Here is a 27,494-nt window from a genome sequence, read left to right on the forward strand (position 1 = left end):
CAGTGAATGCATCCACTTTATTAATGAGCATGCACACTTTCTAAAGGGCAGGCAGAAAGGGTGTAACTAATTCAGGGCAGTACTAATTCTATAGGATAGAGGCAATATTGGTACTGATATGCTCCTACAATCATCTTGAAGGTCACATAGCCTACGGTAGCTTTCTTGATGGGCTTTGGACACAGCTAGGAGCAGTTTACCTGACAGGCAGGAATGGAGAGAAATGTGCCTGGGGCTCCCGCCACCTGCCAGCAGCCAGGCTGTGGGGTCCCTCCCAGGAGGCATGGCTTGCCATGCCCTCTCTACCTCTTGCATGGTCAGGGCAGGCAGTCTCAGGGGATCACCCACAGAAGTTAGGTTTTCACTAGATCTTAAGGGAATAGTAAGATGTGAGAAAAGTTAAAGAAGTGTCTCAAATGCAGTAAGGTGATGGGCAATGCCTTTGAAATGATGGCACAGTAGAAGCCAGTCTGCTCCTTTTCAAACAGGAATGAAGCAGAGCTGGAACGAAGGTGGCACAGAAACAAATCCATTGAGAACTGCAGTGATGTCCAGGTCCTTTGGCTCAACCAGAGATTGCAGTTTAAAGTTCTGCAAAATGGAGGTCAGGAACAAAAACAGCTCCATGCGGGCCAGGGCCTCTCCCACACAGATCCGTTTTCCTGAAAATAGAAATACAGCAGGTTATCACTTCCAGTGTGTAACTGTGAATGTAACAAACACAGTATTTTAACTGTACAAAGAGAATGTACAGTAATGGATGGATGGATAGATGGATGAAAGCTGATTGTACAGAAAGATGAACAAAAGTTGGACACAGTTGCTACACAACTAACAACTGATCTTAACAAATATTTCTTTTAACAAATATTTATTAAGCAGCAACTCCATGAGAGGAACTTCATTGATTATTCTCACCTTATAACTGTTCCATGTAGTTTTTTAAAAAGGTTTAATTTTTTATTTGAAAGAATTACAGAGAGAGGAGAGGCAGAGAGAGAGAGAGAGAGAGAGAGAGAGAGAGAGGTATCCCATCCAAGAGTTCACTCCCTTATTGGCCACAATGGCTGGAGCTGTGCTGATCTGGAGCCAGCAGGCAGGTGCTTCTTCTGGGTCTCCCACATGGGTGCAGGGGCCATCTTCCACTGCTTTCCCAGACCATAGCAGAGAGCTGGTTTGGAAGTGGGGCAGCCAGGTCCCAAACCAGCGCCCGAAGTGATGCCTTCACCTCAGCCAAGAGCATTAACCCACTGCGCCATAGGGATGCCCCCCACTATGTAGTTTCGTTTAGAGACAATTTGATTTCCTATTCTCGATCTGATGTTCCTTTTCTTTCCTTCAGACTTTCTCTTCTCATTTCTAGCTATGCACATTCTTCAATAATCTCCAAAGAACAATCAAGTTTCAAGTTTTGCATCATACTGCTCTTTAAAATTAAAAAAAAAAAAACACAATTTTCTTATATTACATTCAGGATCAAAGTCAGATTCCCTTTGTACTTTACACACTGTAAATGACTAAAGATAAAAATTTGCGCCCTCTATGTGGACTCATAACATCATATTCTTAATTTCATTAAGACTCATAATTCTCAACTTTTAGATTTTGGCCTGACATGAGAGTCTTGAAAAAATGTATCATGTCTTTATGGTATCTACAGTGTGTCATATATAAAGTAAGAGTAAAGGAAAGCCAACTTTTGGCTAAGGAAACACATATATGAAGATGCATACATCCAACATCCAAGACATGCAACAATTACTGGAAAACCAGAAAGGTGCTCTGGAGTCTGCACAGTATCTTGACAAATTTCTGCTGGTTCCATAAGTCAATGGTTATTTGGCAGATGTTCTAACATCCTTCAACTAGAGTGGCATTCTGATTCTTTCATTCATTCTCCTTAATACTGAGCTGCCATTCTCTTCTGTCCATTATGTCTGTTTCTTTTGGGGCAGATGAAATTATATTTTTACTATTAGTTTGTTGGTATTCCTCACAGTTGGGTATGAAAGAGCAAGAACCATATATCTTCTCTCCATATACTTCCTCTCTACCCCCTGCAGACTATGCATCCTTCTCTCACAGCACAAAAGATAATGGATTCTGATTATCTTTACTCTGCTTGTTGCAACTTGCTGTGAGGTCTCTGAGTATGTTCTGTACTTGCTTATACTTTTATCTCCATGCATGACACTGCACAGTGAAGGACACCACACAGAACAATTTCAATAAAGTTGTGGAGTTAAATATCTATCATGGTGTGTGAGAAAATTCCTAACCAGTTTTAGCTTCTAGGAAGAACTCTTAGGTGCCACCAGTATAACTTAGATTTCTCAGTGTGGAAGAAATGTGTTAACAGCCCAGAGCCCCAGTAACCTTGTCAATAAGGAGGATGTATTGTGAGCAGGGGAAGTTCATGGACATTGGTGTGGGGAGCAACTCGGACTAGACTAAGTTACTGGAATTAAGACTTATTCTATGCATCTGCTCTCCTACAATACGGCGCTGAGAAGGGAGAAACAGCTTCTACGCAGCTGCCTCCAGTTCAACCAATAAACTGTAGGACCTGCTCCTGATTGGAGGAGAGCAGCGTACTCGGCGTGTGGGTAGCAGAGTTGGGATTGGTGGAAGAGGACTATAAAGGAGGAGAGAGACAACATGCACCAGGAACATCTAAGAGGAACATCTATCTGAAGGAACACCTGTGCAGCCCCCGAGAGAGCCGGCCGGCGGTGTGCCGCTCCCCTGTGGAAGTGGGGAAAGTGGCCAGGGGGAACCGCCCTTCCACGGAGGTGGAAGCCTAGGCAGGGTTTAGTGTCGTTCCTCCATGAAGAGGGGGAGCGACATAATGGTGCCGTGACTTGGATATGAAGCCTAGGCAGGGTTTTAACTTCATATCTGAGTCACGGCACCATTATGTCGCTCCCCCTCTTCGTGGAGGAACGACACAGGACCCTGCGCTGTTCTTTTGTCTGCTCGGCCCTTCCCGGGTTTGCTGCTGGTTCTTCCCGGGTTGGCTACTGTCCCTTCCACCTCCGTGGAAGGGCGGTTCCCCCTGGCCACTTTCCCCACTTCCACAGGGGAGCGGCACACCGCCGGCCGGCTCTCTCGGGGGCTGCACAGGTGTTCCTTCAGATAGATGTTCCTCTTAGATGTTCCTGGTGCATGTTGTCTCTCTCCTCCTTTATAGTCCTCTTCCACCAATCCCAACTCTGCTACCCACACGCCGAGTACGCTGCTCTCCTCCAATCAGGAGCAGGTCCTACAGTTTATTGGTTGAACTGGAGGCAGCTGCGTAGAAGCTGTTTCTCCCTTCTCAGCGCCGTATTGTGGGAGAGCAGATGCATAGAATAAGTCTTAATTCCAGTAACTTAGTCTAGTCCGAGTTGCTCCCCACACATTGGGAGTGGTGTTCCTGATCATGTACAAAGAGGAAATATCAGCTCCAGTGGAGGAAGTATGTAGTTCCAGCTGATACCAAATAGCTATCAAGTTCTTGGGGAAGGCATTTTGGCACTGCATGTTAACCCACCACCTGAGATGCTGGCATCACATATGTAAGTTGGTTTGAGTCTTGGCTGCTCCACAACCAATCCAGTTCCCCAATAATGTACCTAGAAAAGCAGCACAAAATGATTCAAGTGTTTGGTCTTCTGCCACACACATGGGAGCCTCAGATGCAGTATCTGTCCCATGGATTTTGTCTGACCTAGCCTTTCCTGGCTTTTGTGGCCATTGGTGAAGGGAACTGTTAAAGGGAAATCTCTACCTTTCTCTCTACCTATCCCTATCTCTCTTTCACTCTTCCAGAAACAACAAGTGTCTCAAAAATGCCTAAAATTGAATGTAGAAATATAAGAAACATGAACAAGGAAGAAAAAATAACTCCCCCAAAGAAACACAGCAACACTTCAGTATTAGAATGTGAAGATAAAGAGATTGATTAAATTCCTGAAAAGAAATTCAAAAGTAGGATGGATCATAAGATTACTCAAAAACAATGAGAAGCAAATTCATGAGATAAAGAAATCCATACAAGGCATGGATGAAAAATTTTGCCTGAGAATAAAGTGATTGAGGAAAAAATCAAGCTGAAACATCAGAAATCAGGAATTCAACATGTCAAATAAAAAAACACACTGGAAAACTTTAACAAAAGATTTGGTGAGGCAGAAGGAAGAATTTCTGAGCCTAGAAGACAATCTTTGGAAATATCTAGTCAGACCAAAAAGAAAAAGAGGAGGAAGTGGAGGACAAGAAAGAGGAGAAAAAGAAACAACAATGACAAAAACTAAAAATAGTGTTTGAGATTTATGAGATACTCTCAAATTACCTAACTCATGTGTCTTTGGAGTTCCTAGAGGTGTGGAAAGAGATAATGGATTAGACAGCATATTCAGTGAAATAATAGCAGAAAATTTTACTAGTTTGGAGAAAAAGAAAAGATCTTCTCTATGACACATTTTACTTAAGCTTTCAAAAGTAATGCATAAAGGAAATATTCTAAAATGTCTAAAATCTCCATGAATTAAATGCCTGATTTCCTTCAGAGGAGAAGATCTCCAATTAAACTGCCAGTTGATGTCTCTTCATAAACCCTACAGGGTAAGAGAATGGAGAGACATAGTTTAAGTCCAAAGAGAAAAGAACCTGTCAGTCCAGAGTACTGTGCCTGGCAAATCTCTCATTAAAATGAAGGTGCAATAAGGACCTTTCTTAACAAAAATATTGAAAAACGTTGTCACCACTCATCCAGCCTTACACATAGTCATCAGTAAGAAAGAACGTGAAGTCAGAAAATTTCCCAGTAAAAGTGCAAAGGTCATCCAAAACAAACAAGGAATAATTATTGGAAAATTCATTACATATCAATAATAATGTTGAATGTAAATTGCCTAAATTCTCCAATTAAAAGACACAGACTGGCTGAATGGACTTAAAAACAAGACCCATCCATTAGCTGCCTGCAAGAAACACACCTCACTAACAATGATACACCAAGACTGAAAATAAAAGGATGAAAAAAGATAATCCTATTAATGGAAAGTAAAAAAGAGCAGGAGTGCTCAATGGACATCACAGAAACAAAAAGCATCATTAGGAATCACTAACAGCAGCAACATGTCCACAAATTGGAAAATTTTGAAGAAATGAATAGATTTCTGGACACATACAATCTACCAAAATTGAGTTCTCTCAAACTCCTTATATGAGGCCAGAATCACCTTAAATCCAAAACCAGGAAATGATAAAACAAAGAAAGAGAATTATAGACCAATCTCTCTGATGAGAATAGATTAAAAAAATCCTTAACAAAATATTAGTTTATCAAATCCAACAGCACCTCAGAAAGAGTATTCAACTGAACCAAGTGGGATTTATCCTTGGTATGCAGGGATGGTTCAACATATACAAATCAGTAAGCATGAAGCATGAAATTAACAATTTGAAGAGTAAAAACAATATGAAACTCAATAGATGTAGAGAAAGCATTAGATAAAATAAAAAACACTTCATGATAAAAACTCTAAGCAAACTGGGTATAGAAGGAACACTCTGTGACATAATGAGGAAATATATGGCAAACCCACATTCAGTACCATATGAATGGGGAAAAGTTGGTGCATTTCGATTAAGATATGGAACCAGACAAGGATGGGTACTTTGACCATTTCTATTCAATATAGTTCTGGAAATTTTAGAGCTATTGGGCAAGAAAAAGAAATCAAACAGATTAAAATTTGAAAGCAAGAACTCATATTATCCCTGTCTGCAAATGTTATGATTCTATATATAAGGAAACTATTAGAACTCATAAGAGAGTTTGGTAATGTTGTATGGTATAAAATCACCATATGTAAATCTGTAATATTTGGACACAGACAAGGCCACAGTTGAGAAAGAACTTATAATATCAGTCCTATTCACAATAATTCACAATAGCTAAAAAAAATCTACATATCCTGGAATAAATTTAACCAAGGATGTCAAAGACCTGTACAACAAAAATTGCAAATCCAAAAGAAAAAAAATTTACAGCACAAAAACATGAAAAACTCCTCCATGTTCATTTATTGTAAGAAGTAATATCATCAAGATGTCCACACTACCCAAAGTTATTTTCAGATTCAAGGCAATCTTAATCAAAATACAAAAGGCATTCTTTTCAGATGTTTAAGAAACAATGCAAGCCGGCGCCGTGGCTCAATAGGCTAATCCTCCACCTTGCGGCGCCAGCACACCGGGTTCTAGTCCCGGTTGGGGCGCTGGATTCTGTCCCGGTTGCCCCTCTTCCAGGCCAGCTCTCTGCTATGGCCAGGGAGTGCAGTGGAGGATGGCCCAGGTGCTTGGGCCCTGCACCCCATGGGAGACCAGGAAAAGCACCTGGATCCTGGCTCCTGCCATCGTATCAGCACGGTGCGCCGGCTGCAGCGGCGGCCATTGGAGGGTGAACCAACGGCAAAGGAAGACCTTTCTCTCTCTGTCTCTCTCTCTCACTGTCCACTCTGCCTGTCAAAAATTAAAAAAAAAAAAAAGAAACAATGCTAAAATTCAACTGGGAACACAAAAGACCCCAAATAGCTAAATCAATGTGATTAAAAATAAACACAAAACAGCAACAACAACAACAAAAGAAACAAAGCTGGAGGCATCACAATAGCAGATTTTAAAGAATATTAGACTATTACAGGGCAGTTTTAATAAAAAACAGCCTACTAAATGCAAAACAAAACAAAACAAAAAGAACAACAACAACAAAAAAAAAAAAAAAAACAAAAACAAAAACAGACATGTAGATCAATGGGACAGAATTAAATTCCAAAAATCTATCCATGAATCTACAACCGACTTTTCTTTGACAAAGGAATCGATTCCTGGAGCAAGGGAAGTCTAACCAACAAATGGTCATGGGAAAACTGGATCTCCGCATGCGGAAGTATGAAACAAGACCCCTATGTTATACCTTACACAAAAATCCACTCAAAATGTGTCAAGAACATAAATCTGTGACCTGATACCATAAAATTACTAGAAAATATAGGGGAAACTTTCCAAGAACTCAGATATCATCAGTTAATGACTGGATAAAGGAAAGTATATCTATCTATCTATCTATATATGTATATTTATCTATCTATAGATCTATATATATCTATATTTATCTATCTATCTATAGATAGATATTTATTTATATATTATAAATATATATATTTATATATATATATAAATATATAAATTATAAATTTATATATTTATCTATATATAGATCTATATATATCTATATTTATCTATCTATAGATAGATAAATATAGATATATATATTAAATACATATACCCATATAAATATATATTTATATATACATTAATTTAGATATAAATATATATATGTTTTCCCTGATTTGTGTTAACAGTGTACAAAAAATATGTAATGTATATGAACAGAAATCACATTATGAGATTTGAATACTTTTTATGGTCCTTATCAATATTCTTCAGGAAAGTGGTTTTTCTACTTACTACTGGTTAAATTATTTGCTCAGCCGAGTTTTAATCTTGTGAACATAAAATAAACTGAAAGTATGTCATTATAAATGTAAAAGCACAGACAAGGAAGGAGGAGGGAGGGTGGGAGTATGGGAGGGACAGAGTGTAGGGTGAGTAGTATCATTCTGCTATTAAAGCTGTACATATGGAATACATGAAATTTGTTCAACTTACATGAGCAAAAATTTTGAATTAAAAACATTATCTTCTCCTCTGAAGTTGAGTGTGAATGGATTTTATTACCTGCTGAGAAAGGCATGAAGTAGTCACTCTTCTTGAAGTTGCCACTCTCATCCAGAAAGTGTCCAGGGTCAAATACCTTTGGGTTAGGAAATGCTTTTTCATCATGTAGCACGGATGTCAGTGATGTCATGATGTCCGTACCCTGGATAAAACAGAAACAGATAATCCAAACATAAAGAAGTCACTGAGCTGGGTGGAAAAAACAGTGGAAATCACTTATGACAATCTTTTAATCAATAGAAGAGGAAGCTCAAGTGCCAGGAAGGGCAGTGACATCCCCGACCACACAGACCAAGAAAGAGCAGAGATGAGTTTGTGGCAGTGGCAGTGATTTTGCTAAAATGCCCTGTGACAGCATATGAAGATGTGAGCGTGTGAGTGGGTGGGTGCCAAAACCTGTGACTGTGCTCCTTATCAAGCTTGGACTCTGGTTCCTACTGCCACATGCTGCTGTGTGTCCTTCAGTTCAGTTTTCACACATCTCACATGTCTGGTGCCAGACAGATATTGGCTGGTTTGTGAAATGTCTGGAAAACTTTTCACAGGACATATAGAAATAAACATTTGACCTGCTTAAAAATCACCAATCCTTTAATGAAAGCAAGTGCAGTAGCAAGTATGGAACCCTTGACCATTTATGGTTGTAGAGCACATTGTTTGTCTTCATTTTAAGAATAAGGGAGATCTTTACTATAGTTTAATCCTAACTCAGGATGATGAAATTAGAAACATAAAAATTTTGGAGCAATTCAGTGCAGGATTATCATTTCAAGCAAGGATTATCAATAGTAGCTAACACTATTGGGGGTGACATATAGGAATTTGAATTGTCATAACCGGTCCGAAGTTAACATATCATAGATAAAGGTACAAGAGTCCTCAAAAAGTTCATGGAAAATGTACATTATCTTTTACTTTCTTTTTCCACAAAATTTTTTTATGAACTTTACAGTTTATAAAATAAAAAATGAAGATATGAAGATATTGTAAACAAATATTACACAAATAATTGGACATTTAAAGTAAAAAAATGAAGCACAAACATTATACCACAAATATGAATCAATTTGAAATGAGCCACTTGTCTAAACATAAGAGCTAAAGCAATAAAATTTCTAGAGAATGGTAAGGGTGAAGTTTTGACAGCTTGTACAGGCAAACTTTGTTCAGCTAGGACGCAAATCCCCAAATAGACCATGCATTACAGCAGACAGTTTTACTGGATAGTAATGTCATCACCAAATAACATTCCCAAGTCCAATCTCACACTTGTTTTTCTATGGTCTGAGAGCTAAGACTGTTTAAATGAAACTGTTGACACAAGAAAACTACACGAAACATAAATTTTAGTTTCTATTAAAATTGAAAAACATCCTCATTCATTTACACATTGTCTAAGACTGCTTCTTTTCTATAAAGGCAGTCGCGGAACCCCCACGGCCTGAAAAGTAGATCATATTTACTATCTGGAAATTACATAAAAAAGGTTTGCTAACTCCTGTCCTAGATCACTACTTCTACTGAGATCAGTGGCCCTAGCCCATGGTGGAAGAAATCATTCCACTGATTTGTGAGACGGTAGATTCATCCATGCAGTGTTGCAAATTTCTACACCACGCTGCCCTGTGCAGAGGGAATGAGTGGTTTGGAGCACCCTTGGAGCATTAAACCCTCTAAAGACATCAGGCACAGGGTGAATCTGAGGAATGGGTGTCAGCCAGCCAGTACAATAATCCCCTCCACTAGGTCGCCTAACTCATTGCTCACTGTACTTTCCATTTTGTTTTCTAAAGAGGAAGAAACAAGTCGCATTGATATTATCCTCAGCCTCCAATAGCAAGCAACAGAAGTCTTTTTTCATTGTATCCTTTGCTGAAACAGAGTGGACTGAAATCCTAACCCTTATACTAAATCTGTCATCAGCATGACAAGCCACATCACCTCCTGCTGAAGTCAGAAATTCCATCTTTTCCATAGGATGACATTAAGGATTGCATGAAAGAAAGAAAGAAAGGGAAAAGAAAGGAGAGGGAGACGGAGAGCCATGAAGGAAGGATAGAGGAAAGAAGGGGTATCATTATGTTCTTAGAATTGTATCTACAGGCCGGCGCCGAGGCTCACTAGGCTAATCCTCTGCATGTGGCACCAGCACACCAGGTTCTAGCCCTGGTCAAGGAGCCTGATTCAGTGCCGGTTGCTCCTTCCAGTCCAGCTCTCTGCTGCGGTTCGGGAGTGCAGTGGAGGATGGCCCAGGTCCTTGGGGCTTGCACCCTCATGGGAGATCAGGAGAAGCACCTGGCTCCTGGCTTCATATCAGTGTGGTGTGCCGGCCAAGCGTGCCAGCTGTAGCACCCATTGGGGGGTGAACCAACAGAAGGAAGACCTTTCTCCTGTCTCTCTCTCTCACTGTCCACTCTGCCTGTCAAAACTACAAATAATGTTGAATCTGTTAAAAACTAATTAAAATTTAAAAAAATTTTAAAAAGAACCTTGTTAGAGAATATTTCTCACATAATTTTATGAGGCTACCATTACGTTGTTATCAAAAATTCTAAAGGAAGTAATTACAGAACAAAAAAATGTATAGTACTTCAAATCAAATTATAATACAAATATTTACTTATAATACAGATATTTGGTGAGGAAAATGAAGCCAATTATACATTTTCAGTTTGGTAAAATTATAGATTAATTCTTGAGAAATACTTAAATAAAGAATAAAGCAAGATTTCCTAATCTTATAAATACTATCTACCAAAATCTAATTAAAACATCATTTTCAATACTAAGATATTAAAACTCCACCCTTTCCTAAAAATCAGGGATGAATCAACATTTTCTGCTAGCAACAATTCTGATAAATGCTATCCTGGAATCCTAGCCAGTGCAATAATACAAAGATGAGAAATTGAGGCGACTGACAGTGGCTCAGCAGTTTAAACCACCTCCTGGGACCCTGGCATCCCATACCATAATTCAGACAAGAAATCGCTGTTCCAAGCTTCCAAATTCAGCTTCCTGCTAATGCACCTGAAAAGATAGCAAAAGGTGGCCTAAATACTTGGACACTTGCCAACCACATGGGAGACCAGGTTGGACTTCTTGGTACCAGATCTAGCTGTTGTACCCATTTGGGGATGGGTACATTTTTTCCAATGGATGGAAAAATCTCTGTCACTCCCTCATTCTCTGTCACTCTGATTTCAAATAGATACTTTTTATTAAAGAAAAGTTAAAGACACAAGAATTGGAAAATAACACATAAATGCCATTAACCCAGATAACAGGATAATATACAGATAAATTGCTAACAATGAATAGTGCTGGGTATAAGTTCATCAGAATAAGAAAATCACATGATGTTGGCAAGGGACTGGAACCACACTGTGGGGGAGAAGTTTAAGAGCACTGAGGTTCAATGTAAAAGAAACAAGATTACCTTGGGGATAAAGTAGTTTCTGAATTTAATGTCACGGGTCACTGTGTGGGGCAGATTATTGGGGACCAGGTCAATGAATCTCTGGATCTCATGTATTACGGCATCTGTGTAAGGCATGCGGCTCCTGTCCTGCATGCAGGGGCTCCGGTGCCTGCCAATCACACGCTCAATCTCCTCCTGCACTTTATCTGAGAAGACACAAGTAAGAAATAATGGGGAAAATGAGAAAAGTGGCACAGTTGCCATAACAATTTAGGGTTTCATGAACCTTCTTGAAGGTATTTCTACAGAATTATAAGCTACAAGCCCAGAAATACACCTGGAAATATGATTACTATAAAAATATACAGTGCACTCTCCTAAAAACTATTATGAGATATTGATACATAGAGGGCCATATAAATGGCACACATGAAACTGTCATAAATAGAAGTAATTAAGTGCTGCCCCAAAAAATTCAGAATATAATTAAATCAAGGAAACACTGCCTTTGCAAAAGGGAAAACAGAAATCAAATCTAAATTTGCAAATGAATGGGGAATAAATTGAGTTACAACAGGTAAGTGTGTGTGTGTGAGTGTGTGTGTGTGTGTGTGTGTGTGTGAAAACATGTCATTTTTATCTTTTGGCATATGTATGTTTTTGCATATGTTGGAATGTGTGTTAATTTGCAGCAGTACTCTTATAATCCTCCTACTTCCCAAATGTAGCCATTTTGAGCATTCCTGCAATTCATAATCATGTTTCTTAAAAATGTCTATTTCTTTATTATTGATTGTAACACAGAGTTGATTATTTCCTCATAAGACAGATGAAAATTTTCATCTCCATCTCTATCCCATAAATACGCATGCCCACAATGACAGGCACATACAGCAGTCACTCCATTTAGCAGGATATATGTAGACCACACATTTTGGTTATATCAGCATTCATTTTTTTCATCATTCTAAGCACATAAATATAGTTTCCTGGTGATATTCTTTGTGTTTGGATTTTATTACTTTCTTGGATTCAATTTTTCTCCATTTTTCAATTCACAATTTTCTATCTCCTGGTTAGAATTCTTTCTGATGCTCAGATAGATGTTTCAAATTAATGATCCCTCCTATTCCAATTACTTTGGGTTCATCTTCTAGCTGAAAAGAAACATCTGTCTTATGCATCTAAACTTTTAGAAAGCTACTCAGACTGGAGTTACCTAAGGAAGCCTCACTGAATTTCAAGTTGCTTTTCAGTAAGAAAAGCTTCCTTGTCCTTTTCCCTGCAATAGAGCACCGAATTGTCAGAATGAGGAAAGGTAGCTTCAAGACTATACCTACTCCTCAATGGGGTCTTTTTGTTATGAAAAGAAAGTGCAATGTGGTCCCTCCACATATCATTCCCATGAGATCCAGCACAGCCCCAGAACACCTCTGCTCTTCCTCCTGCTAGGCTGTCTGCAGTCCTCTCGCATCTCCTCCTGCACTGTGCAACATTGGCTTGCTTTATTCTGATTACTACACTGCACAAAGTACAGTTGTTGACACAAACCAGGTGGAGAACCATAGCCACGGCTCCCTAGCTTCTCTCATGAATCCACTTTGTACTCACTGAGTCGTACCTGCGACCTCGGGGTGCTTCAGCAGGAGCAGGAGGGAGTATCTCAGCGTTGTGCTCGTTGTCTCAGTCCCAGCTCCAAACAAATCAAACACAGTGGTTACCAAGCTTTCAAGAGTGAACTCCAAATGGTTTTCCTAAGAGTGATTTGATGAATTTAACAAATTATTTTCCAGCATTTTATTACAATGAATCCAAAATTACTTACATTATTTTTTAAAAAGAAGAAAGATAACAGGGAAAACAGAAAGTGCCATATTAAGACGACATGCTGTTGGATTTGGTAGGCTATAGAAAAGTTGACATCAAACTCATTGACTACCCTCTTACTTCTTGCATAACATCCCATTTTGAGACTCTTCATCAAGGTATGTCATGACTATTTCACAAAAGGAGGTAAACAGAAGCCTGTTTTCTCCTTTGTGATGAAAACACTTTTGAGACAAAACAGACGTCATCTTGGGAGATGAAGATTTAATTAACTAATGAAAGTCTATGTACAAAATATTCTATTATTGCCAGGCCCGCTCATCTTGAGACAATTTGCATTTGAGGTAAATGGTCTCATTCTATGGTTTAAGTCATTATTAACTAAATTATCTCTTCTTTGTACACAAGCACAATCTTAATGGATAAATATATTAGTATGTTAGGAGCATCATGAAACATAATATAAGCCCAAAATAAGAGTTTGCAATACTCTTCTCCTGTCAAAAATTGATATGGAATAAATATTACTTGCAGATTCATTAAGAAATCAAAATCGTGCAAAGCAGATATGGCAGCAAAACCTAGGATGATAATGGGTTCCTCAAGAAAAGATGAGGTCAGCACCACTGTGTCCAGAAGGGAGGCAACTGGCAAGATGGACCTGGGACACGCATAGGAATGCATCGGGAGGTATGAGGTGAAGCGACGCTGTGGTCATGAAGACAGACCTGAGACGTTCACTGTGCCCACAGATGAAGGAGAGAACAGGAGAAGTGCTGATGCCAGAGCTAAATGTCTAATTACATGGAGTTCACACACACTGTGAGTGCTCCACTGCTAAGGTACCCTGGATAGCAGTGGAAGATGGCATGAGTACTTGGGCTCCTGCAACCACGTGGGATACCATGATGAAACTCTTGTCTCCTGGCTTCTGCCTGGCTCAGCTTGGGCCTTGCACCATGTTAGGCGTGAACCTACAGATGAAGGATTTCTCTTTCTTTGTGCTTTCTGAGATCAGAGAAGACCCCCTAATTCATACAAAAATGTGTCCCTTTAAAGTTCCCCTGAAGTGCTATCTGGGGTGCCACATATGCTACCGGAATTGGGTTGCCATACAATTTCACCATATGCTTATTAATAAATCCCCAATATTATTAATTCAAGAGGGTTCTTACCTTATATTTTTTTTGACAGACACGGTGGACAGAGAGAGAGAGAGAGACAGAGAGAAAGGTCTTCCTTTTCTGTTGGTTCACCCCACAATGGACACTGTGGCCTGTGCGCTTCGGCTGGCGGATCCGAGACAGGAGCCAGGTGCTTCTCCTGGTCTCCCATGCAGGTGCAGGGCCCAAGGACCTGAACCATCCTCCACTGCACTCCCGGGCCACAGCAGAGAGCTGAACTGGAAGAGGAGCAACCGGGACAGAATCTGGCACCCTGACCCAGGGTGCCGGCGCCAAAGGTGGAGGATTAGCCTATTGAGCTGTGGTCTTCATGCTCACAAATCTTATCAATTTTAGTCTGTATGCCTGCCTACTTCATTTCCTCTCCTTCCCTGTACCTCTGTCTTTCAAATCAATAAGTGAATCTTTTTTTAAGAAAAATAAATTGTTGAAATGATCTATTTAAAGTGCTGACATGAAAACAGTGTCAAACAAGAATTCTATTCCTTGGGAAAAATATAACCTTCCATAACAAAACAGAAATTAAGACATTCCTGATTAAAACCATGTTAAAGGGATTTCTTCACAGTAGATTTTTCATGCAAGAAATATTAAGGAGATTCAACTTTCACATTGAAATAAATGGACACAGGACAACAAGTCAAAGTCTTATTAAGAGATAAATATTCCTGTTAAGAGTAACTATACAGGTAAAGGTAAAACTAATATTATTAAATTTTTAATATAAGTGCTTTGTTTCTATGTGATTTTAAATAAACATTATTATAGCAGAATCACAAATCTGTGTTACTGGATATAATATAAAAACATCCAGTGTATAATAACAACAATATTATTCTAAGTAGGAAAAACCAATCACTAAAATAGCCAAATTCCAGGAGACAGGAGGAAGAATGGTGGTTGGTAAGGAATGGGGTGCAAGTAATTACTATGTAATGGATAGGAAGTTTCTGTTTTGCAGCATAAAATAATTCTGGCATGAATGGTGGTGAGAGTTAGAAAACAATGTGAATGTGCTTATTGTCAGCTGACTTTACATTTAAAATAATTAATTCAAATTTTCTGTTATGCATATTTTGCTGCACTTTTTATATCTTTATGGAATACACATCCTGATCAAGTAGAAATTATCCAAGAAATGCATGGGTGGTTAAAAGAAAAGAAATCAGTATAAAAATTATCTCAACAGCTTTTTAAAAAAGTACTTGAGGGGCTGGCTCTGTGGCACAGTGGGTTAAAGCCTGGGTCTGCACTGCAGGCATCTCATATGGGCACTGGTTCTAGACCTGGCTGTTCTACTTCCAATCCAGCTCTCTGCTATGGCCTGGGAATGCAGTAGAAGATGGCCAAATCTTTAAGCCCCTGCACCCATGTGGGAGAAACTGAGGAGGCTTCCTGGCTTCTGGCTCCAGATTGGCATAGCGCCAGCAATTGCAGCCAACTGGGGAGTAAACCAGCAGATGGAAGACTTTTCTCTTTCCCTCTCTCCCTCTCCTTCTCTCTCTGTGTGGCACATTCAAATAAATAAAACTTTTTAAAAAAGTACTTGAAAAATTCAATGATGTGCATGATAAAAAAAACTCAGAAAATTACATGTAGATGGAAGCTTCCTTATATTGATATGACATATTAAAAATTACAAAACTGAATCTTATTAATTTCTTAAAGCTTAAAAGCTTGTTCTATGAAATAATGGAGGAAAAAATCCACCAAGGAAGTGTACTTTTACCACTGCCTTTCAACATAGCCCTAGAAGGTCTAGCCAGAAAAATTACACATGAAAAAGAAATAAATGCATTAAAATACAAAGGAAGTATGATTATTTCTATTTGAAAGTGACAGAGCACAGGAAAGTGTACAATCAAACCGAAGACAAGAAGAAGAAATTAGAAATCTAAAAAACATTGTTGGGAATCTACAGGATACTATATTAAAACCCACCATTCAGATTCTGGGAGTTCGTGACGGCATGGAAAGAGAGAAAGGATTAGAAGGTCTTTTTTTGTGATATACTAGCAGAAAACTTCCTGGGTTTGGAGAAGCATAGAAACATCCAAGCACAGGGAGCACACAGAACTCCCAATATACAAGACCAGAAAAGATCCTCACCACCACACATTGTAATTAAACTCACCACAGTGAAACATAAAGAAAAGATTCTAAAATGTGCAAGAGAGAAATGCCAGATTACTTTCAGAAGATCTCCAATTAAACTCACAGGAGCCTTTTCACCAGAAACCCTGCAGGTTAGGAGAGAATGGCAAGATATAGCCCAAGTTCTAACAGAAAAAAAACCTGTAATCCCAGAATATTATACCCTGCAAAGCTCTCATTTGTGAATGAAGGTGAAATAAAGACCTTTCATAACACAGAGAAATTCAATGAATTTGTCACCACCCTTCCAGCCCTGCAAAAGATGCATAAAGATATGTTACACACAGAAACACAGAAACACTGTCATAAATATGAAAGAAGGTAAAGGAAGAAAATCTCTCACTAAAACATCACAGAAAGTTCAAAGTATATATTAGAAATATATTTGGAAAAGTGGCAGGGCAAAGTCACTTGTTATCAACAGTCACATTGAATGTAAAATGGCTTCAATTCTACAGTAAAAAGACAGAATTGCTGAACAGATTTATGTGAATTAATGGTATAACTAGTACTCAAACAGGACTTTACACTTTGTGTTTCTGTGTGGGTGAAATCTTTATTTAATATATATTAAATTGATCTTCTATATATAAAGATAATGGAAAATGAATCTTGATGTGAATGGGATGGGAGAGGGAGTGGGAGATGGAGGGTTGCGGGTAGGAGGGAAGTTATGGGGGGGGGGGAAGCCACTGTAATCCAAAAGCTGTACTTTGGAAATTTATATTTCTTAAATAAAAGTTAAAAAAACGAAATAAGAAGAAGGAAGACTTTATTAAACAGTAGAAAAAAAACCAAAACCCATCTATTTGCTGCTTAAAAAAAAAACACAACTCTTCAACAAAGGTGCATGCAGACTGAAAGTGAAAGTTTGGAAAAGGTATTCCATGCCAACAGAAACCAAAATTGAGCTGGAATAGCCATCTTAATATCAGACTTTAACACAGAAAGTGTTAAAAGAGAGAAAGAGGGGCACTATATAATGATTAAGGGGTCAATTCAACAGGAAGATGTAACTATTATAAACGTATATGCACCTGATATCAGGGCACCAGGCTATTTAAAAGATGTGTTAAGGAACTTAAAGGGAGACTTAGACTCCAATACAGTAGTATTGGGGGACTTCAATACTCCACTTTCTGCAATAGACAGATCAACCGGACAGAAAATCAACAAGGAAACAGCCGGTTTAATTGACACTGTAGCCCAAATGGATCTAGCAGATATCTACAGACCTTTTCATCCTACAGTTGCAGAATACACATTTTTCTCAGCAGTGCATGGAACTTTCTCTAGGAATGACCAGATACTAGGCCATAAAGCAAGTCTCGGCAAATTCAAAATGCAGCTTCTCAGACCACAGTGGAATGAAGCTGGAAATCAGCAACTCAGGAATCCCTAGAGCATATACAAACACATGGAGCCTGAACAACATGCTCCTGAATGAAGAGTCATTCATAGAAGAAATGAAAAGTGAATCAAAAACTTTTCTGGAAGCTAATGAAGATCACAACACAACATATCAAAACTTATGGGATATAGCAAAAGCAGTGTTAAGAGGAAAGTTTATAGCAATAGGTGCCTACATCAAGAATTGGAAAGACACCAAATAAATGAGCTATCAATGTATCTCAAGGATAAATTAAAAACTACAGCAAACCAAACTCAAAACTAATAGGAGAAGAAATCAACAAAATTCAATCCAAAAAAATTACAAAAATCAGCAACACAAAGAGTTGGTTTTTTGAAAAAATAAGCAAAATTGACACACCATTGGCCCAACTAACCAAAAAAATGAGGGTGTCGCTCCCCCTCTTCATGGAGGAACGACACTAAACCCTGCCTAGGCTTCATATCCGAGTCACGGCACCATTATGTCGCTCCCCCTCTTCGTGGAGGAACGACACAGGACCCTGCGCTGTTCTTTCATCTGCTCGGCCCTCCCCGGGTTTGCTGCTGGTTCTTCCCGGGTTGGCTACTATCCCTTCCACCTCCGTGGAAGGGCAGTTCCCCCTGGCCGCATTCCCCACTTCCGCAGGGGAGCGGCACACCGCCGGCCGGCTCTCTCGGGGGCTGCACGGGTTCCCTTAGATGTTCCCCATAGATGTTCCTGGTGCATGCCGTCTCTCTCCTCCTTTATAGTCCTCCTCCGCCAATCCTAACTCGGCTGCCCACACACCGAGTACGCTGCTCTCCAATCAGGAGCAAGTCCTACAGTTAATTGGTTGAACTGGGGGCAGCTGTGCGGAAGCTGTTTACTTCTCTTCCAGCGCCATATTGTGGGAGAGCAGATGCATAGAATAAGTCCTAATTCGAGTAACTTAGTCTAGTCCGGATTGCTCCCCACAGAGGGAAGCTCAAATCATTAAAATTAGAGATGAAAAATGGAATGTAAACACAGACACTGCAGAAATAAAGAAACGACATCAGAAATTACTACAAAGAGTTGTATGTCAACAACCTCGGAAATTTAGCAGAAATGGAGAGATTTCTGGACACATGCATCCTACCTTGTGGGGAGCAACTCGGACTATACTGTTACTGGAATTAAGACTTATTCTATGCATCTGCTCTCCCACAATGTGGCGCTGGGAGAGGAGCATACAGCTTCTACCCAGCTGCCCCTTACCAACTTGATAAGCTGCAAGAGCTGCTCCTGATTGGAGGAGAGCGGTGCGCTCGGCGTGTGGGTAGCAGAGCACGGATTGGCGGAAGAGGACTATTAAGGAGGAGAGAGACAACATGCACCAGGAACATCTAAGAGGAACATCTATCTGAAGGAACACCTGTGCAGCCCCCGAGAGAGCCGGCCGGCGGTGTGCTGCTCCCCTGCGGAAGTGGGGAAAGTGGCCAGGGGGAACCGCCCTTCCACGGAGGTGGAAGGGACAGTAGCCAACCCGGGAAGAACCAGCAGCAAACCCGGGGAGGGCCAAGCAGACGAAAGAACAACGCAGGGTCCTGTGTCGTTCCTCCACGAAGAGGGGGAGCGACATACCTAAATTGAACCATGAAGACACAGAAAACCTAAACAGCCCGATAACCATGTCGGAAATTGAATCAGTAATAAACGTCCTCCCAAGAACGAAAAGCTCAGGACCGGATTGATTCACTGCTGAATTACACCAGATACTTAAGGAAGAACTAACACAAATTCTTCTCAAGCTATTCCAAACAACTGAAAGAGAGGGAGGCTGGCGCCTCGGCTCATTAGGTTAATCCTCCGCCTGTGGCGCCAGTACCCTGGGTTCCAGTCCTGGTTGGGGTGCTGGATTCTGTCCTGGTTGCTCCTCTTCCAGTCCAGCTCTCTGCTGTGGCTCAGGAAGGCAGTGGAGGATGGCCCAAGTGCTTGGGCCCTGCACCCACATGGGAGATCAGGAGGAAGCACCTGGCTTTTGGCTTTGGATCGGCGCAGTGCGCTGGCCATGGCGGCCATTTGTGGGGTGAACCAGCAGAAGGAAGACCTTTCTCTCTGTCTCTCTCTCTCACTGTCTAACTCTGCCTGTCAAAAAAAAAAAAAAAAAAAAAAAAAAAAAAAAGAAAGAAAGAATTTGGGAGGATTCCCTGTCTTTCTTTTTCTTTTCTTTTTTTTTTATTTCAATATTTAAAATTCTTTCTATGAAGCCAGTATCGACTTAATTTCTAACCTGAAAAATATGCATCATGAAAGGGTGTTGTATTTTAGCAAATTCTATCTCAGCATCTATTGAGATAATCATATGCTTTTTCTTCTGCAAATTGTTAATGTGGTGTATCACATTGACTGATTTGTGAATGTTGAACCATTTCTGCATACCAGGGATAAATCCCACTTGGTCTGGATGGATGATTTTTCTGGCGTATTGTTAGATTCTATTGCCTAGAATTTTACCGCGTATTTTTACATTGATGTACATCAGTGGAATTGATCAATGTAGCGGAACTGATAGCCCACAAACAAACTTAGATTTATGTCCAACTGACCTTTGGCCAGGGTGCCAAGGTAATACAACAGGGAATAAATAGCCTTGTACACAAACAGTGCAGTGACGACATGATGCACACCTGCAGGTTGCCTCCTAGATACCAACCTCTCTCTCCACATATGTACAAGTTACTGTGTTACAGTGAGCTAAGTCTTTGTCTTCCTTCCACCTACTCTTTCCCACTGCACACTGAACACCTGCACACACACCACTCACTCCACCTGAAATTCCCTCTCCTGTCCTGCACTGCAGATTTCTAAGACCTCCTTCAATGTGCAGGATATGCGCAAATCCCACCCAGGCTAAGCTATGTGACCCTCTCCCTTACACTTGTCAGTGATGATGTCACTTCACGTTACAGCATGATAGTCGGTGATTTTTAGTTGTTTGTAATTGTTTATTTTCACCTGAGATGTGCATTATGTTCCTCCTTGGGTAGATTCTTTTCATCTAAAGAGCAAGTCCCAGATATTCTAATCATTTAACAATTTGATTTTATATTATGTACCTTCAAAACACTTATTGAAATGTACATTATTTTAAAAAATCAGAAGCTTCCATTTTTACACCAAAATAAACTTATCTTTTAATTCTTTATTTCCACAAACTATATGAAGTACACTAATATTTTCATGATAGTTGGAATTCATTTATATGATATATAAAGTGCTTGTCAATCTATCTGACCATTTAAACATCCCTTGTAGATACAAAATTATTCAATAAACCTCAAAATGCACAAGAAATCAAATAACTGTTGTGAACAATTTACCTGCTCCATTTTGATCAAGAAACAATCTATAAAGTCCCGAGGATTGTTAACATCCAGGAATTTTTGGTGTTCCTTCACTTTCTCCATAATAAAATTTTTCACATAATCAGAATTCTTTAGTAAGGTCTTATGACTTCCTGGTAAGTAATCAATAAGAGCAGGGAAATTATTGCAGACCTAAAACAGAAAATAACAATTTGTTGAATTATATATACATATATACCCTATTTAGGAGTTATAGCTATATATATGAACAAATATGGTTTCCATCATCATGGGGAATCTTCTATTGTAAATATGTGGTAGTTCTATTGAGGGAGAGAAGTTGGACAATAAAATCAAAGATGAAAGCCATTTCCCAGACTCCTATATAATTTTTATAGTGTAAAATCCTCTTTATATGAATCTTATTTTTTACATAAATCCTTTGCTATGAAATTGAAATCTAATAGGAAATTCGAGCGTTGTGGTCCAGCAAGTAAACTCACTGCAGTGAATGCCAGCGTCCCACACTGTGTGCTCCATTGAGTCCCAGCTACTCTACCTCCTGCCACTGGGCCCAAGAGGCCATCTGTGATGGCTCAAGTACTTAAGTTCCTGGTTCCTCGCAGCTGCCTGGCCTAACCCTGGTTTTTCAGAACATGAACCAGCAGATGGAAGATCTATTTCTCTCTCTCTCTCTCTCTCTCTCTCTGATCCTGCCTTTTAATAAATAAATATATTAAGAATAAAAGGTCATGGATATTCATTGATTGACAAAGACATTCTTTGTCTAGTCATCAAAGTGGGCTTTGTAAAAACAAGGCTTGGAGTTTAGTGGAAAAATCACAGGACAAGAGGCCAGTGCTGTGGCTCAATTAGCTAATCCTCTACCTGCGGTGCTGGTATCCCATATGGGTGCTGGGTTTTAGTCCTGGTTGCTCCTCTTCCAGTCCAGCCCTCTGCTGTGGCTCGGGAAGGCAGTGAGCATGGCCCAAGTGCTTGGGCCCTGCACCCGCATGGGAGACCAGAAGGAAGCACCTGGCTCCTGGCTTTGGATCGGCCACAGCGCGCTGGCCACAGAGGCCATTTGGGGAGTGAACCAACAGAAGGAAGACCTTTCTCTCTGTCTCTCTCTCTCTCACTGTTAAAACTTTACCTGTTAAATAAATTTTTAAAAAATCACAGGACAAGAAGTTAATGGACACAAACACTAGTCCAGTATTTGGACACTCATTTTCCTGTGTGTAAATAAAAGTTTCCATCACTTTTACAATATTCATTGACATCAACTCTGCTGAGACTGTGCCTATCTAAACATTCTCATCACATCTTGGTTCATGTAGAATTTTGCACCTGTCAGATAAAGGAGCATAAATGGTTTCTCAGGAACAAAAGATCTCACTCTCACCTGCAACCATGGAGAACTCAGAATCCTAACATTTTCATTGAATTTTTCCAATAGTTTAAGAAACTCCTCATCTTTATAATCAAAGCGATTATGGAAAATAATGGAGCAGATCACATTGCAGGGAGCACAGCCCAGGATAAAGGTGGGATCACAGGGTGAGGCTGAAGAATTGAAAACAATTTTAAAATACCATTAAAATATAGATATGAAGCTTGTTACTTTTGTCCATGGTAATTTAGAAATTGTAAGGAATACATGATAGAGTACAGGATATTAGAAAACTTGAGTTAATTCTTTCTATGTCACATATTTTAAATATTTTTAACATTTACAGAAATCCAAGTTGTTAGATGAAATGTTATTTTACCCCAGTGAGGTAGAGGATAATTTGGAAAACCTTGAAACCTGGGTATTTGTGTGTGCACCTATGTGTTATTTACAAAATACCTGATTTTCGGTTTTTCACTTTGCTTAGAAGAGAGCATTATTGCACAAAGCAATTTTTATCTGACTGATAATCAGAAACATTGTGAACAACGTACCATGGAGTAGTAGACATTGTGGGTGTAAAGAAATAATAATCACAATTTCTGACTCAGATTCTAAAGACTAGAAGGAGAAAAGCAAAGTAGAAAAGAGACACTCTATACTTCGGAAAATGAAATTAAGAGCTATTATGAACTCCGGAAATCTTTTTAAATAAATCATTTTATGGGAGAGTATATGTGTATTATGCTACAGGATATATTTACTCAAAATAAAAATCAATAAAGGTAGTATGTACAACAAGGCAAAGCGATTTTTAAAAATTTTGATAATAGAGAACAGTAAGTGAAGGAACTTTGTTAGGATATGACTAGGGAGACAATCTGCACATAGCACCACTGTTGTCCAGCACTAAGCCTCGGCCTGGGGAACCTCAGACATGTCAGTGAAGCTGAGCATGCCGATATGAATGCCCGCGGGAGTTGGTTCTTGTCCCTTAAGTGGCTGATGGGTTATTGCCACCATATGCATTTGGCAAGTTTCCACCATGAAATGTTCTGTGATAGGTAGCAGCATTCAGGCTATGGGGAAAACATTGCTCTTCAGTTCTTTCAGAAAATACACTCAAAAATTATATTCATAATTTCTGACTGCAAATTATAGAAACCAACTTGGGAAAGAAGAGTATTAAGTGAATTTTTCTACCCATACCAGAAACAGAACCATGCTGTACACACAGCACAGATCTGCAAAAACTCCCCACTTCTCTGCTCCAAACCGCCCCTCCCACCATGGGAGAGGCAGCCATGCCTCAGGATGAAGGCTCCCCCACTCTGTCAGGTTTCCCAGGCCAGCAGATTCAGGGTGCAGTGTTGAGGTCAGCGATGTGGGGAAGGGTCGCACACCGTTGGTTTTTCTCAGCTCCTCCACCAGGCAGCGGGCCTCCTCTTGAACTCGGTCCTCAATGCTCCTCTTCCCCATCCCGAAATTCCGCAGGGTCATGAGCGAGAAGCGCCGGATCTCTTTCCATCTCTTTCCATTGGTGAAAACGATTCCTGCCAGAATGAGAAACAGAAACTTGGAAGGAGGGAGATCCCAGCAAGTAGGAAGAAGCTGATATGAGGCAGCCAAACAGATGGCCAAGTTCTGTCTGGGGAGCTTTTCAAGTCTCTGCTTTCTAACCACTCCATCCCATTACCACTGTTTAACACAGACACACACACACACACACACACATTCACTCACACACACACTTACCGAGTCCCTTACTAACTTTATCAAGCATAGGAAAACTGCCTCTTCCAGCAAACTCCTCTCCAAGATCAACCAGGGCCTCCTTCACTGCCTGGTATCCATGCAGCACTACAGCGGGCTTCATGCCCAGATACACAGTGAACACGGGGCCATAGCGTTCTGAGAACTGAGGAGAGACACAAATATCACAAAAGAAAACACATGTCAGTCACATAGTGTGTCTGATTCAGACAGAAATTAGCATTGTCTATGTTATCTCTTTATTCTACCATGGATTCAAATATTTTTATTTATAACTAAATATGAGAGTGATTATTATGTCTGCCACTTATGAATGAGTTTTCATGACCCATAGAATAGCGCTGGTAGTTGCTATGCAGTTTACTTTGAATTCTCAAATAATGCATTTGAAAATTTAATTGTACTATTTTATAAATAAAGAAACTAGGACTGGAATTCTAAATTAATCTCCAGTTTCCTGTAGCCAGTAATTCGAAGCTCTTTGCTGCTTGTTCAAACTCTTGGCTTGAAATCAATACCCAAATGACTTCAGGATCACATGTCAAGCCCTTCTCATGAGGCTCTTGACTCAGTATGGTCCTGATGACACTAGTGATGTATGTTCTTAAAAGTCACCCCAAGTAACTCTAATGCCCAGCAAAATTTGAAATCTACTGACATTAAAAAGGCAAATAATATAAAATCAAATTGTTAAAATACTAGAATATCTGGGACTTGTTCTTTGACTATGACCTTGTCTAAATAAGATCAAAATTGGTGAACTCAAAAGGCTTCCATAGCCTTGGCAACTCATGACAAGAGCCTAGGGAGATTACTGATGCCATAAGCAAGAGTGTCAATTTGTTAAGTCAACAACAGGAGGCACTGTGCACTTACTCCTCATACTGTAGGATCTCTGTCCTTAATGTGTTGTTCAATGTGAATTAATGCTATAACTAGTACTCAAATAGTATTTTACACTTTATGTTTTGTGTGGGTGCAAACTGATGAAATCTTTGCTTAATATATACTAAATTGATCTTCTGTATATAAAGATAATAGAAAATGAACCTTGATGTGAATGGAATGGGAGAAGGAGCGGGAGTTGGGTGAGTTGTGGGTAGGAGGGAAGTTATGGATGGGGGAGCCATTGTAATCCATAAACTATACTTTGGAAATTATATTTACTAAATAAAAGTTAAAAACATAAAATAGAAAGACAAAAAGATAACAAACAAGATGCTGTTTTGTGTCTCTTTCTATCACATTGCTTTTCAAATAAATAAAATAAATCTTGTAAAATAAATCTGCCACCCATGTGGGAGACCCAGGAAGAGTTCCTGGCTCCTGGCTCTGACCTGGTTCAGCCCTGATCACTGCAGCACTTTGTGCAGTCAAATAGAAGATGGGATCTCTCTCTTAAAGATTTATTTATTTATTTGTAAGAGTCAAAGAGGTAGAAGGAGAGAGAGGGGGTGAGAGAGGTCTTCCATTCACTGATTCACTTCTTAAATTGCTGCAATGGCTGGATCTGGGCCAATCTGAAGCTAGGAGCTTCTTCTGGGTCTCCCACGCTGTTGAAGGGACCCAAGTACTTGGGCCATCTTCTACTGCTTTTTCAAGCCATAACAGAGAGCTGAATCAGAAGTGAAGTAGCCGGACTTGAACTGGATTCTATTTGGGATGCCAGCACTGGAGGCTGTGGCATTACCTGCTATGCCACAGCCCCAGCCTGAGATCTCTTTTGTTGTGTTTGTTTAATTAAAAGGCAATGATACAGAAATTGGAGGTGAGACAGAGAGAGAGAGAGAGAGAGAGAGAGAGAGAGAGAGATATTCAATCTGCTGTTTCACTACCCAAATGGCCACAGTGATAGGGTTAGGCCTTGATGATTCCAGAACCCTGGAGCTTCTTCCAGTCTCCCATGTGGGTGAAGGGGCCCAAGAAATTGCACCATGTTCTGATGCTTTCCCAAGTGCATTAGCAGGTAGCTGGATCAGATGTGGAGCAGCCTGGTCTTGAACAGGTGCCCGTATAGATGCTGGCGTCACAAGAGGAGGCTCAAGCTGCTTAGCTGCAATGCTGGCCAGGAGATGTCTTGCTTTGTCTGTACTATGTTTCTGTCACTCTGTCTTTTGATTAAATGAAATAAATCTTGAAGAAGAATAAGAAGGAGGAGGAGAAGAACAAGAACAAGAAGATGGAGGAGGAGGAGGAGAGGAAAAACAAGAAAAGGAGGAGGAGGAGGAGGGAAAGGGGATCAAGGAAGAGGAGGGGGAAAGAAGGAGGAGGAGCAGCAGGAGGAGGAGGAGAAGAAGGAAAGAAGGAGTAGAAAAAGAAAAGGAAGAACAAGAAGCAACAGCAGAACTAGAGGCAGGGCCAGGACATTGCATGCAGCATCCCAGGGAGGAACAATTTCTTCCATCCTGTAGCATTCTGGGCCACACAGCAGGGTTTCACAGAATCTAATAGAATTCTGATGCCACCAGTTGGCCACTGAATGTTTACGTCTTTCTTTCATTCACCTAGACTATTCCAGAACCCATAGTGATACCAGTTTTTATTGATTCTGCAGAGAGGTTCAATTTCCATAGATGTTCTGAAAAAAAGAAACCACATGTATATATAAGAGATGATTGCTTGAATGAAATTTACATCAGAAGCTCTTCACTATTGCTGATGTTCAGGCAAATGGCTGAAAAGCAAAAAGGTCAGCAGTACTCCTGATTTTGGTCACTAAGTTATTTTTATTCTGTCTACAGGGATCTAAATATTTCTCTACTCCTGAAATTGGTAGAAGCAGCATCAAAGCTTACTGAGAGCATTTTGGTTTATAATCATATATATAAAAGTCTGCATCCAGGAATAGGTTTTATTATAAAAAGAGTCAATCTATTTTCCCTTTGTATGCCACAAGAGGAGCATAATGAATACTTACCTTAGTTAGGGATTTGCTGATGTCCTTAGCATCTATCTGGAGAATATTTCCAATAATGGGGAAAGGAGTGGGGCCGGGAGGGAGCTTCCCCCTCCCGGAATTTTGCTTCCAGTGTGAAAGGAGAAGCAAACAGCAGAGACCCAACACCAGGACCACAACTGGATCCATTCTCTTCTTCCTGGGATCCCTGTGAGCTGGGAAGCACAGGCTTTATACCACTCTTGCTAATATGATTCTCTGACGTGTCAAGCAACGGTGCACTTTATCCTCTCTTCTGAGTGGACTTTGCCTCCATGACATAGATGAAAACAAGATACT

The 27,494-nt window shown here is 40.0% G+C and overlaps 1 protein-coding gene across 1 annotated transcript; it reads right to left on the bottom strand.

Annotated features, from left to right (window-relative positions):
* On the bottom strand, positions 1–27,345 carry CYP2C16 (cytochrome P450 2C16; the record flags this gene model as incomplete). The annotated part of the gene is given in 9 exon segments (NM_001171122.1): positions 1–662; positions 7,789–7,930; positions 11,228–11,415; positions 12,831–12,963; positions 21,109–21,285; positions 22,499–22,659; positions 23,890–24,039; positions 24,242–24,404; positions 27,177–27,345. Coding segments are annotated over 9 exon segments (1,464 nt in total). The 3' UTR covers positions 1–480.
* Between the last annotated feature and the right edge of the window lie 149 nt (positions 27,346–27,494).

This window comes from Oryctolagus cuniculus, chromosome 15 (assembly GCF_964237555.1).
Source record: "Oryctolagus cuniculus chromosome 15, mOryCun1.1, whole genome shotgun sequence".
Taxonomy (NCBI): domain Eukaryota; kingdom Metazoa; phylum Chordata; class Mammalia; order Lagomorpha; family Leporidae; genus Oryctolagus; species Oryctolagus cuniculus.